At 45.7% G+C, this 14,534-nt stretch overlaps 1 protein-coding gene and 1 long non-coding RNA gene across 5 annotated transcripts in view; one reads left to right on the forward strand and one right to left on the reverse strand.

Moving 5' to 3' along the window:
• LOC141053200 (uncharacterized) overlaps positions 1-6,499 on the reverse strand; it is a 102,377-nt gene extending 95,878 nt beyond the window's left edge. The window contains exons 1-2 of the long non-coding RNA XR_012220980.1: positions 6,339-6,499; positions 3,897-3,967 (exon numbers count right to left, since the gene is read on the reverse strand). This is a non-coding gene — a long non-coding RNA (uncharacterized lncRNA). The remainder of the gene's footprint in view (positions 1-3,896; positions 3,968-6,338) is intronic.
• Positions 1-14,534, forward strand: part of SNX16 (sorting nexin 16) — a 42,386-nt gene that overhangs the window by 11,737 nt on the left and 16,115 nt on the right. For all 4 annotated transcript variants that reach the window (XM_073550590.1, XM_073550588.1, XM_073550589.1 and 1 more), the window contains one exon: positions 1,404-1,552. In XM_073550590.1, coding sequence (XP_073406691.1) covers positions 1,404-1,552 — 149 coding nt within the window. The remainder of the gene's footprint in view (positions 1-1,403; positions 1,553-14,534) is intronic.

Genomic DNA, 14,534 nt, shown 5'->3' on the forward strand with positions numbered 1-14,534 from the left:
GTTTGTTGTGGTACTTTGATTTATCCATTTGTTGATAATGGATTTGATGGGGCTCTAGAGATCATCAGAAATTGGGATTTTTTTTTTTAGAACCTAACCCTGACTTGTACTCTCAACAACTTTGTCCCTGACTTGTTTGGAGAGCTCTTTGATCTTCATGGTGTTTGCTTAGTGGTATCTCTTGCTTACTGGTATTGCAGCCTCTGTGGCCTTTCAGAAAAGGTACAGTGTATATACTGACAGACATGTGACACTTAGATTGCACACAGGTGGACGTCCTGTCACAAAGCATGGGACTTATGAAGGTAATGGCTTGCCCCACAAATTTGTAAGGCCTTCATAGCAAAAGGGGTGAATCCATATGGAAGTGCCAATTTTCAATTATTTGATCCCCTAAATGTAATTTAAGCTTATAATTTTTCTCACTTCACCAACTTAGACTATTTAGTGCTGATGCATCACACACAAATAGGATTAAAAAATATTCATACACAGGTTGTAATGTAATAATATGGGTAAAATGCCAAGGGAGTGGGGTGGAATATTTTTGCAAGGAACTGTATATATCACATTCCGTGTTTGTAAGCATATCAATGTTTGAGTCTTAAGATATCCATGAAGTATCATTTCTCCTTGAGGAGAATGCCATGCTAAGCATGTCGAGGTGAGGAGACTTACAGCTGCAATGCTCCTCTGGGAAATATGCTAATTATGCAAATTGTCTCTTCAGAGAGGAAGAGGACTAGAACTCTAGTGCCACTTATTGGAAGTAGCAATCCAAAAAGTCAATGTTGACCCTTTAACGAGCCTTGTTACATGAATTAGGATAAAAGCCAAGCCAGAATCTCAATTTGCAGACACTGTGTTTCGGGGTACTGCCCCTCGTCAGTGCAAAGTGTGAGATCTGGTTTGGCTGTGTGAGAGGCGTCTGACCGATATCCATGGAGTATCATTTCTCCTTGCGGAGAATGACATGCTAAGCAATTGGAAGTAGCAATCCTAAAAGTCAATGTTGACCCTTTTAACGAGCCTTGTGGGACACTATTAAAGGGACTCTGTCAGCACAGAACAACTGTTCAAACCAAGTACAGGCGCTCGGTGCTTCACGGTGGGTGGGGCATCAGTCATTTAAATACACCTCACTTACTTGTTTTTCTCCTTAATCTTCACCCTACTCCTTTATTTGATTGACAGCTCTGACTTCATAGACTTTAAAGAATGGAGAATATAAATGGGAAAAAAAGCAGGCGGAAGGTGTAGTAAATGTTTGGCCGCATCATGAAGCACCGAGCGTCACTTGTTTTGAACAGTCGTTCTGTTCTGACGGACTCCCTTTAAGCATATGCTTTGCTTCTCGGGATGTTACGCTCTCTGCTAATATTGTACCTTTTATTCTCTGACAGCTGAAAGAAATGTTTCCCGGTTTTCGGCTCGCTCTTCCACCTAAACGTTGGTTTAAGGACAATTACGACTATGATTTCCTCGAGGACAGGCAGCTGGGCCTCCAGGCTTTCTTACAGAACTTGGTAGCCCACAAGGACATTGCAAACTGGTATGTCGCCTTTTTTCCTAGTATTCTTGTAATTTCATTTAATGACCTCGGGTCTCTGCTGCTCAGCTGTGCACTTACACAAATGAGAGCAGGCAGAAACTGAAGCCGTCACTTCCGATAAATCCTGTGCTAACCGAATCCATACGGGACCAGATTCCAGCAATCGTAGGGTGTCTGGTTCATCACCGTGAATGGCAGGACGCCCCTGATACATTATGTCAAATGCTAATTTCCCTTTTAGAGACGCTTTTATACTAATTGCACTTGGGATATGCTTTATTTTGTATTTAGCAGCAGGAAAGTATATAGCTAAGTACAATGAAGAGTGTACGGGTATTAATACTGGAGGTGAGTGGTGTTAGATAACATGCCAGTATACATGGGTTAGGCTACTTTCAGACTTCCTTTATTAGAACAAAACCGTTGGCACAACCCTGGTAAACGGAGGTGGTGCACAAGTAGGATCACAATCCGTGAACTTCAATTTAAATAGACTTGGCACACACCAAAAAGATTCTGATGCAGAAAGGTGGTTTTAATGAATTGCAGTACATACATACAGACGTTTCGGTCTAGGACCTTCATCAATGTACAATAAGTTGTACTGTGAGCTCTTAGTGACTGGGCTTTAAGGGAGACACCAACACTGCAAGGAGGCACCTGCGGCCATCCCACGTGGTTCTATATAACAAGTGGACGCAGTATCCACCGCGAATCCAAGGGTGCTCCCCGGTGGATACTGCGTCCACTTGTTATATAGAACCACGTGGGACGGCCGCAGTTGCCTCCTTGCAGTGTTGGTGTCTCCCTTAAAGCCCAGTCACTAAGAGCTCACAGTACAACTTATTGTACATTGATGAAGGTCCTAGACCGAAACGTCTGTATGTATGTACTGCAATTCATTAAAACCACCTTTCTGCATCAGAATCTTTTTGGTGTGTGCCAAGTCTTTTTAAATTGACTTTCAGACTTCCGGCTTTGGAATCCGGCGGCCTGCGGTGAAAAGCCGTAGTACCGGATGCGGCTGAAAACGCAGACACCGGATGCTTCATTTGGCCGGATACGGTGGAGGAGAAATTTAAAGGAACAGATCAGCAAATGTAAGTGAATATGAGAGAGAGAGTGAGAAAGAGAGAGGGAGATTTTATTTTTTGCCGCTGCTTGCAGGGTTGACGCGGAGAGATTCGCCTGCAGGGAAAGATCCGCTTGCAGGGTTAATTGACGCGGAGAGATATTGACGCGGAGAGATTTTATTTTTGCCGCCGCTTGCAGGGTTAATTGACGCCCGAGGAAATATGCCGGGCATGCGCAGTAGAGAAAAGAGGTCTGGCAGAGGCAAAAAACGTTGCATGCAACGTTTTTTCACAACGCCGCATCGTCACTTTTCGCCGGATCCGGGAAAAGCTGGATGCGCCCCGTGTTAATGCGGCGTCATCTGGCAACAATGTATCCCAAATGGTGTAAAAGCCGGATCCGGCACCACATATCGCCGGATCCGGTTTGAGAAATTTTCGCTGCAGGGTGCCGGAATCAAAAAGCCGGAGGTCTGAAAGTAGCCTTAGTCTGGTTGGAGGACTGGAGAATACACTCGACTTTCTCCTGGGAAGAGGAGGAACACCATAACCCCCATCTTCTTTTATGCAGATGCATAAATATTTCACAGGAAAATCCCAACTACAGGAGTGGCAAGTTTCCTTTGAAGTGACCCAGATCAGTGTAGGTCCCCCCTCTTATTCTGTGCAACGCAGAAGACCCCCTCAGCAGCTTGCCATGTAAAGTCAGTAAGTGACGGTCTCGGTGGTGACACCTCTTCTGTGCAGTGTTAGGATCCCATCCATAGTACAATGTGCCTGATTTCTGATGATGACCTTCACAGTAGATATCAGGAGGTGGTCAAGCTGATGAATGCTTGGGCCTCCCAAGTTGCACTGAGCCTAATTTATGTAAAATTACCATTATTTTAATTAGAAAAGTGTCAGAAAATAAGGGGATAAAATAGTGTTGCCATGTTGTAAAGTTTTGGTACAGCCAAGTGGTCTAGAGAACCGCAGTGCAGGGACATCGGTGAAGGTTCTGTAGCGCTCAAGCAGTGCCGTGTGGCCCCTTCATTCTCAAGGTGAGTGGGTGGGCTCCCAGAAGTCTTACAGCAGGGGTCCTCAAACTTTTTAAACAGGGGGCCAGATCACGGTCTCTCGGACCATTGGTGGGCCGGAATATAGTTTAAAAAAAAATCAGCACCAAATTCGTAGGCACTCTGCACATATCTTATTTAGAAATCATAAAACAAAATAGGAACAAATACAATATTAAAAATGAAGAAGTAAAGTTAAATCATCAAACTTACCGATTCTTTTGGGTTCTTTGAATATCCTACACTTCGAGTCAATTTTTTCTCTTTCTTGATATCATTGTTTCCTAGGGATTCAAAATTGCTATTAGTAAAATACCAACATATATACAGCGCTACAAAAACAATATACCAGCAATAAAATTGCCCATACAGAGACATACAGACTGCACTGCCCATCAATGCAGCCTGATCAGTGCCCATCAATGCAGCCTCACCAGTGCCCATATTGGTGGAACTCCACTTTTACCTCAGGCTCAGACTAGTGTGGTGCAAGAATCCCCAAGAGGCAGCATTGGTCCCTAAAAGGCAGGTAAATGTCCCCAGTAAGCAGCACAGGTCCCAAATAGGTAGCACAGGTCCCCAATAGGCAGCACAGGTCCCCAATAGGCAGGTAAATGTCCCCAATAGGCAGCACAGGTCCCCAATAGGCAGGAACAGGTCCCCAATAGGCAGGAACAGGTCCCCAATAGGCAGGAACAGGTCCCCAATAGGCAGGAACAGGTCCCCAATAGGCAGCACAGGTCCCCAATAGGCAGCACAGGTCCCCAATAGGCAGCACAGGTCCCCAATAGGTAGGTAAATGTCCCCAATAGGCAGCACAGGTCCCCAATAGGCAGGTAAATGTCCCCAATAGGCAGGAACAGGTCCCCAATAGGCAGCACAGGTCCCCAATAGGCAGCACAGGTCCCCAATAGGCAGCACAGGTCCCCAATAGGCAGGTAAATGTCCCCAATAGGCAGGTAAATGTCCCCAATAGGCAGGTAAATGTCCCCAATAGGCAGGTACAGGTCCCCAATAGGCAGGTACAGGTCCCCAATAGGCAGGTACAGGTCCCCAATAGGCAGGTACAGGTCCCCAATAGGCAGGTACAGGTCACCAATAGGCAGGTACAGGTCACCAATAGGCAGCACAGGTCCCCAATAGGCAGCACAGGTCCCCAATAGGCAGGTAAATGTCCCCAATAGGCAGCACAGGTCCCCAATAGTCAGATACAGGTCCCCAATAGGTAGCACAGGTCCCCAATAGGTAGCACAGGTCCCCAATAGGCAGATACAGGTCCCCAATAGGCAGATACAGGTCCCCAATAGGCAGATACAGGTCCCCAATAGGCAGATACAGGTCCCCAATAGGCAGATACAGGTCCCCAATAGGCAGGTACAGGTCCCCAATAGGCAGGTACAGGTCCCCAATAGGCAGGTACAGGTCCCCAATAGGTAGCACAGGTCCCCAATAGGTAGCACAGGTCCCCAATAGGCAGGTACAGGTCACCAATAGGCAGCACAGGTCCCCAATAGGCAGCACAGGTCCCCAATAGGCAGGTAAATGTCCCCAATAGGCAGCACAGGTCCCCAATAGTCAGATACAGGTCCCCAATAGGTAGCACAGGTCCCCAATAGGTAGCACAGGTCCCCAATAGGCAGATACAGGTCCCCAATAGGCAGATACAGGTCCCCAATAGGCAGGTACAGGTCCCCAATAGGCAGGTACAGGTCCCCAATAGGCAGGTACAGGTCCCCAATAGGTAGCACAGGTCCCCAATAGGCAGATACAGGTCCCCAATAGGCAGGTACAGGTCCCCAATAGGCAGGTACAGGTCCCCAATAGGCAGGTACAGGTCCCCAATAGGCAGGTACAGGTCCCCAATAGGCAGCACAGGTCCCCAATAGGCAGCACAGGTCCCCAATAGGCAGGTAAATGTCCCCAATAGGCAGGTAAATGTCCCCAATAGGCAGCACAGGTCCCCAATAGTCAGATACAGGTCCCCAATAGGTAGCACAGGTCCCCAATAGGCAGATACAGGTCCCCAATAGGCAGATACAGGTCCCCAATAGGCAGGTACAGGTCCCCAATAGGCAGGTACAGGTCCCCAATAGGCAGGTACAGGTCCCCAATAGGCAGGTACAGGTCCCCAATAGGCAGGTACAGGTCCCCAATAGGCAGGTACAGGTCCCCAATAGGCAGGTACAGGTCCCCAATAGGCAGGTACAGGTCCCCAATAGGCAGGTACAGGTCCCCAATAGGCAGGTACAGGTCCCCAATAGGCAGGTACAGGTCCCCAATAGGCAGGTACAGGTCCCCAATAGGTAGATACAGGTCCCCAATAGGCAGATACAGGTCCCCAATAGGCAGCACAGGTCCCCAATAGGCAGATACAGGTCCCCAATAGGCAGGTACAGGTCCCCAATAGGCAGGTACAGGTCCCCAATAGGCAGGTACAGGTCCCCAATAGGCAGGTACAGGTCCCCAATAGGCAGGTACAGGTCCCCAATAGGCAGGTACAGGTCCCCAATAGGCAGATACAGGTCCCCAATAGGCAGCACAGGTCCCCAATACGCAGCACAGGTCCCTACTAGGCATGTAAACGTCCCCATTTTGCAGCACAGGTCCCCAATAGGACCCGGAGTTAAAAAGAAAAAAAAAAAAAACAGTACTCACCTATGTCCCCTGCTGTTCTGAAGAGGCGCCCGCTCGTCTCAGTCTTCTTCCGGCACAGGCGGCGTGACGTCATTAGGCCGAGCAGGCGGCGTGATGACAAACACGTCGTCTGTGTGGTCTCTGCTGCATACTGAGGGCTTCACAACGCCTTTCCTCGGCGCCTCGTCACGCCCGCGAGTTTTCACTCTGCAGTCTAGTTCTTTAGTGGGCGTGTCAGGGGGGTGGCAGTGTTTGTGAGCTGCAGCGCTGATTGGTTCATCACGGCTGCAGCGCTGATTGGTTCACCACGGCAGTGAGGGCGGTGCAATCAGTGCGGTTAATGTCAGCCTGGCCAGGGGCCGGATAAAAGTCCTTCGCGGGCCGCATGTGGCCCGCGGGCCGTAGTTTGAGGATCCCTGTCTTACAGTTATGGCATGTGGCTAGGATCATTCGGAGTCCAAGATGTCAATTTCTTTGTGACCTCAGCAGATTTATGCCAAATTCACATATTCGTGCTGAGATGCAAGCGGCTCACGGATCTGCTGTCCTTCACATCACAGTCCCTTACTTTTAATCAGGGCTGTGGAGTTGGTAAGCCAAACCTGTGACTCCGACTCCTCAATTTCCCTTACACCGACTCCAACTCCGACTCCACGACTCCGACTCCGACTCCCACACATATTGCTTATATTTAAGTGAAAAATTTATTGTAGTACAATGTGAACCTCAGACATTTAATCATTTTTATGATCCAATAATCAAGATATTTAGATAGAACAGAATATATATTGGTGTACTACCCGGTTTTCATTCTTTTTGGTACAGATACGATATGGATAGACAGATATGGATAAATGGATAGATAGAGCAGATTTCTAATCTGCTTTTGCTATTGAAAACATTATCTATGAGCTCAAAAACCTTTCAGGTGATGCAGTTTTTTAAAAAGATGATCAGCTTTTGCAGCTGAAAAACGTATCCTCAAAAAACACAGGAAAAACGCTGTGTGTGAATGTAGCCTTAGATCAGGAATAGAACAGCCATTTATAGGACATTTCATAACTTTCCCAAACTCCTATGAAAAAATATTCAGCACATCCTGCATTGAATTACTGTACCCAATTTATTATATATTTTAGGAGTCGGAGTCGGTCCATTTTATACCGACTCCGACTCCACCAAAATGAGCACCGACTCCACGACTCCGACTCCACAGCCCTGCTTTTAATGTCTAAATTTGGTCCACACATCTTGATCTAGTCCAGAGATTTTTTTTTTCTTCATTTTTTGGAGACATGATATTTATTGGTCTCTTCTCAGCAGAAGAAGGCACGGACATTTCTGCATGTGCTGATGACTCTGTCCATATTACTCCGTATATTATAAGTTTGGTTGTCTTGCTCTTCCTAATTGTATATCACATCCCTCCGATGACTATCGTGTTACAGCCTGGAGTTGTTGGACTGGTTCTAATCCTAGAGAATGATAATCACCGTTTTCTCATATAATCCATGTAACCAGTAACACAATCAACCCAGATCACTTCACTTGATATCAACCTTTTTTTTTTTTTTTTTTTTTTTCTCCTTTTAAACTGTTCAAAAAGTAGCTAATTTTTCACTGAAATGTGGAACCAAGTGTTCTTAAGGTTGGGATATTATAATATATTACAGTTGTAGCCAAAAGTATTGACACCCCTGCAATTCTGTCAGATAATACTCAGTTTCTTCCTGAAAATGATTGCAAACACAAATTCTTTGGTATTATTATCTTCATTTAATTTGTCTTAAATGAAAAAACACAAAAGAGAATGAAGCAAAAAGCAAAACATTGATCATTTCACACAAAACTCCAAAAATGGGCCAGACAAAAGTATTGGCACCCTCAGCCTAATACTTGGTTGCACAACCTTTAGCCAAAATAACTGCGACCAACCGCTTCCGGTAACCATCAATGAGTTTCTTACAATGCTCTGCTGGAATTTTAGACCATTCTTCTTTGGCAAACTGCTCCAGGTCCCTGATATTAGAAGGGTGCCTTCTCCAAACTGCCATTTTTAGATCTCTCCACAGGTGTTCTATGGGATTCAGGTCTGGACTCATTGCTGGCCACCTTAGATGTCTCCAGTGCTTTCTCTCAAACCATTTTCTAGTGCTTTTTGAAGTGTGTTTTGGGTCATTGTCCTGCTGGAAGACCCATGACCTCTGAGGGAGACCCAGCTTTCTCACACTGGGCCCTACATTTTGCTGCAAAATTTGTTGGTAGTCCTCAGACTTCATAATGCCATGCACACGGTCAAGCAGTCCAGTGCCAGAGGCAGCAAAGCAACCCCAAAACATCAGGGAACCTCCGCCATGTTTGACTGTAGGGACCGTGTTCTTTTCTTTGAATGCCTCTTTTTTTTCTCCTGTAAACTCTGTTGATGCCTTTGGCCAAAAAGCTCTACTTTTGTCTCATCTGACCAGAGAACATTCTTCCAAAACGTTTTAGGCTTTTTCAGGTAAGTTTTGGCAAACTCCAGCCTGGCTTTTTTATGTCTCGGGGTAAGAAGTGGGGTCTTCCTGGGTCTCCTACCATACAGTCCCTTTTCATTCAGACGCCGACGGATAGTACGGGTTGACACTGTTGTACCCTCGGACTGCAGGGCAGCTTGAACTTGTTTGGATGTTAGTCGAGGTTCTTTATCCAACATCCGCACAATCTTGCGTTGAAATCTCTTGTCAATTTTTCTGTCCACATCTAGGGAGGTTAGCCACAGTGCCATGGGCTTTAAACTTCTTGATGACACTGCGCACGGAAGACACAGGAACATTCAGGTCTTTGGAGATGGACTTGTAGCCTTGAGATTGCTCATGCTTCCTCACAATTTGGTTTCTCAAGTCCTCAGACAGTTCTTTGGTCTTCTTTCTTTTCTCCATGCTCAATGTGGTACACACAAGGACACAGGACAGAGGTTGAGTCAACTTTAATCCATGTCAACTGGCTGCAAGTGTGATTTAGTTATTGCCAACACCTGTTAGGTGCCACGGGTAAGTTACAGGTGGTGTTAATTACACAAATTAGAGAAGCATCACATGATTTTTTGAACAGTGCCAATACTTTTGTCCACCCTCTTTTTTGTTTGGTGTGGAATTATATCCAATTTGGCTTTAGGACAATTCTTTTCGTGTTTTTTCATTTAAGACAAATTACATGAAGATAAAAATACAAAAGAATTTGTGTTTGCAATCATTTTCAGGAAGAAACTGAGTATTATCTGACAGAATTGCAGGGGTGACAATACTTTTGGCCACAACTGTAGGTGGCAAGTGAGCAGCCAGTTCTTAGCAGTGATGTGTTAGAAGCACGAAACATTGGCAAATGCCATCTAGTTGTGTCTGGATGACAGGGTCAGAGCATCTCTAGCACGGCCAGTCTTGTGTTGGCATGTCCCATTATGCAGTGATCCCAGGACAATGGTGAGCTGGCAGCACAGGCTTGGGGTCCATTAAGATGGGGCGATAATTGGTAAGTGAGTGTACATGAGAGCACTTGTTCCCTACTATCCACCAGTGTAAACATTCCGCAATCTCCCAATGAACCTGTCAAAAATTCATTTGTCATGTGATTTGGCTTTTTTATGCTGGCATAAAAATCATCTTTCATATCATTCTGCCCCTGTACAATACCATGTTATTGGCGGCACTTACCCTGGTTACATGGGGTGTTTTGCGTGATAACATGATGATTTGTGGGGAGAGACTGATGTTGGCGTTCATCGGCCTCAGGAAACAAGCACAAGTTAGTGAGTGCCGATCGGCTACATACAAGGTAACGCCTCCTTTACACGTCATTGTGTCTGGTATGTGTGGTGACCGTTTTCACAAGTACCAGAGGCACTTACGGACGTAGTCCCATTCAAGTGAATGGGTCTGTGCACATGTGCAAAACACACTGACATGTTGGGGTTTTTTTTTTTTTTTATCAGGAGCATTGCAAAACATTCAAACATCCTGCACACGTACATACGGATGACTTCTGTGTGTCATCAGTTTGACACGTACCGGCGCCTGGGAATCAGCGGTTCTGTCAGTGATGATCCCCGACTGCTGGAGGCAGCTCTTATTATTGTCCCCTGCTCATGCTGAGTTCAGCACGAGCAGTGGACAATGTCTACATCAAGTGTAAAATGAAGACTAAAATAAAAAAACACATTATATTCACCTTTAATACCGAATTCCTTGAAGCCATTGTCTCCTGTAAATAAACAAAAATAAAAAAACAATATCCCTCATCTGTCTGAAGTTGAAAGAATCCAGAATGTCCCACGCCATAATCAATCTTTGCGACATTTGCTCATCAGTGTGAGCGGTGGCTTCAGGTGACTGCTCACGCTGAGGAGCAGGGGAGAATGACTTGCTGCAGTGAGAGCGCCCTCACGGTTAAATGCCATGACCTCACTGACGTTAGTGTAGTTCATGGGCCCGCTGTGCCGGCTTTTCTCTGGTGCCGGTACATGTGATACTGATGCTGCATACAGTTGCCACACGTATGAAACACATAGATATCTCCAGTATTGGAAATATCAGGATGTGTGAAAGGAGGCTTAACCTGTTGAATTCAGTCAGGGCAAGGTATTTCATGCGGAAACCATAGTTGTGCTTTTTTTTGGTGCTATGCTATTTTGATCTCGGTAGGGAAAAACTGCAGTAAAAACAAAAGAATTGACAGCTTGTGTTGAAAAAAAAAAAAAAAAAAGAACAAAACGCACCACAGTTTAAAAGATAAAAATATACAAGGACAACTAATTGCGAGCAAGCTTTTACTGTTTCTAGTGAGGAACTGCAGTAACATAAATGGTTTACAAAGTTAATATTGTAAATAAGTGTCAAAAACCAAATACAATGCAGCTTGTGTGTGGCCCCAGACTGGTCAGAGAGGCCCTGCTCACCCATCGAGTGTATGTGGGTTTCAGATGGAGCAATGGTCGGGTACATGAAAACACGCCCTGTGTAATTGAGGCCGTAGGTGATGTTGGGTGTAGTATATGGTATTGTGGGTTACCAGATAATAAGATCTGCTGATAATCTAAGAGTATTGCTGCACCTCCGGATAATCCTAGGCCCTGGACAATGATCATGTCACATAATGATTACCATCTTGCTGAGAATGTTTTCTCAAGTTGTCTCCTTTCCAGACAGACCTTCATATCTGGAGCATTGCCTCCATCAGCAGAGGGTGAAGGAGGTCACTGGGAAATGTCTGGGGGGTGGACAACGTCGCCCAGTGGTCCTGGTGCTATAATAGAGCTTTATATTGGGGGAACAGAAGAATAATGGCTCATTCTCCTCTCCCGGCTGTTGTGACTGCGTGGGCTAGCGTCCCTCTCCTGACTGACGAGGAAGGATGCCGTACACTTTGGCAGTGTATATTGAATAAAATGCAGATTTCTGTGGGAATCGTCTCCCAGAACAATGTGTGTACAGTGTCCTCGCTGTCACATGTGCCGGCCATTCTCCCCATCAGAAAGGCTGGAGGTCTCCATGACTTGCTGCTGTGGACAGACACGTCACAATTTATTTTTGGGGCAGGAATCTGGAAGTTTTATTGCTCGAGCTGCAGAGGAAGCAGGTGGACATCAAAGAAGCAGAAACCGGCTGTGTGACTGCACATTCTCAGCTATTGTGATAGCAATTAGTGATCCTGGTACAGTTATGGCAGTGAAAAGTAAGGCTAATTCAGTTGTGTTTAAAAAAAAAAAAAAAAAAAATCCTACATGTGAACGGGTCTTTTAAGAGGTTGTTTGGGAGTGTGTGCATATAAATGAAGGATGGCAGAGAGCTGAAAATCCAGCGGCATCAGTCCATTTCTGGATGCGTCTTGCTGAATAGTCCTATGGCTGCACGGTCTCATGGCTCTAGTGGTGTTCACTAGTGCAAGATTTTTTTAACACCTTAATAGCACTTGCTTTGGAACTTTAAAGATCAAGCTTTTTTTCTCTTTTTTTTTGTGGAAAGATAGTTCATCTCATCCACATGCACTGTTTGAAGATCCGGTGCAAAGTAAGCGTCCGTGTCTTGGAAGTGCATGAAAAATACACCTTCACGAAAATAGAAAAACTCTTCTTTATTGGTGTGTATAGAAAACACTCCAGTCGGTGAATTTAAAATGTCATGGTAGTAGATAATACAACTATTTTTTTTGCTTTATTGCCTTCCCCTGTGCAGTAAAAATAACCTAATGTGTACCTTCCGTGGATCCGTATGAATTACAGCGATTGGGTTAGTCTTGAGTAATATCAAAAAGAAGGAACATCGTTGGACGCTGTAGTTGCTATTGAATGCAGCACCTAAGGGGTTATATGGTGTAAGACAAACTTTATTGACTTCCAGTAGAGATGGGCGGACCCCTGGATGTTGGAGTCCGGTAGGTTTGGCCGAACAGTTAAAAAGTTTGGGTACAGCTACCAGAACAGTACCTGGACCCCATTCACTTTAATGGGGGGCCCAAACATCCAGTGTTTGCTACCCTGTCATGTGCTAAACAGCGCTGCAAACACTGCTTCTGATCGGCGGTAAAATCATTACTGCCAGTCAGACCGCCACGGTTCCCACACTGTCAAACGACAGCATAAGAACTCAGCTGTGATCGGATGTAAAAGTTTACCTCTGGTCACTGGTGTCGGCTGATGGGACTACTGCTCCCATCAGCCTACACCTGCTGCCGCTAATAAGGCTACGTTCACACGTAGCGGAACTCTCGCGGAAATTACCGCGAGAATTCCGAATTCCATTCCGCGGAAAAATCGCATTTTAAATTCCCGCGATTTTCCCGCGGAAAAACTAGCATTTTGCAAGCGTTATTAGCTTGCAGAATTGCTAGCGTTTTCAAAGCGATCTGTAGCATCGCTTGGAGAACTGATTGACAGGTTGGTCACACTCGTCAAACATAGTGTTTGACGAGTGTGACCAACTTTTTACTATTGAGGCTGCCTATGCGGCATCAATAGTAAAAGATAGGATGTAAAATATAATAATAAAAAAAAAATATTTGTTATTCTTACCTTCCGGCGTCCCACGCAGCCTTCCCGCCTCTCTCCACGCTCCCGGTCCCAGTAATCCTTTGCAATAATTACCGCGATGACGTCCGTTCTCGCGGGATCGCAATGTCTCGCAAATGACCGCGAGAATGGACGTCGTCGCTCGCAAAGGATTACTGGGACTGGGAGCGTGGAGAGAGGCGGGAAGGCTGTGCGGGACGCCGGAAGGTAAGAATAACAATATTTTTTATTTTAAATTCTATTTTTTACAGGGATATGGTACCCAAAGCCCGGAGGACAGTCTCCTCTCCTCCAGACTGTGGGTACCATCCGCAAATGTTCTGCTTACTTTTCGCCTGGTGTGCACAGCCACATGCGGAAAGTAAGCAGAACAATGCATTCCTATGGGTGCGGGATCGCCGCGATTCCGCTAAATTAATGAGCATGCTGCGTTTTTTACCGCAAAGCGATTCCGCCGCGGTAAGAACCGCAGCATTAGCACAGCATTGCGGAATCCCATAGGAATGCATGGGATGCTTATTTTTCGCGGCAAAGTCGCACGGTTAAAACCGGCGCGAAAAAAACGCCACGTGTGAACATAGCCTTACAGTGAGAGCAGGAGCGGCTGATGGGAGTATTCACCAGCCAGCATTTTAAATAAATAAATAAATAAAAAAAAAAAAATGCATTGGTTCTCCTGTATTATTGATAACCAGCCAGGCATATCTGACAGCTGTGGGCTGCAACCCTCAGCTGTCAGCGTTAGCAAGGCTGGTTATCAAGAATAGAGGGGTCCTCAATTTTTTAAATTATTTATTTACAGTGCAGGCACCAGCTGATGAATACTCCCATCAGCCGCACCTGCTCTCGCTGTTATTAGTGGCAGCAGGCGTAGGCTGATGGTAGCAGTAGTCCCATCAGCACAACACCAGTGACTGAAGGTAAACATTTTACCTCCGATCACGGCTGCTGGCTCACGCTGTCATTTGACAGTGTGGGAACTGCGGCTGTCTGACCGGCGGTAATGATTTTATCACTGATCAGAAGCGGTGTTTGCCGCACTGTCATGCACATGACGGCACAAGAAACACCCAGTGTTCAGGAGGCTGAACACGAACAGTAATATGGACTTCCTGTTCAAGTCCATGTTTGGTGTCCGTGCCCGAACTGTAGGTGTTCTGTACAGACGCCGAACTTTA

Source organism: Dendrobates tinctorius, unplaced genomic scaffold (assembly GCF_039654945.1).
Source record: "Dendrobates tinctorius isolate UK_male_01 unplaced genomic scaffold, ASM3965494v1 ptg000165l, whole genome shotgun sequence".
NCBI lineage: Eukaryota > Metazoa > Chordata > Amphibia > Anura > Dendrobatidae > Dendrobates > Dendrobates tinctorius.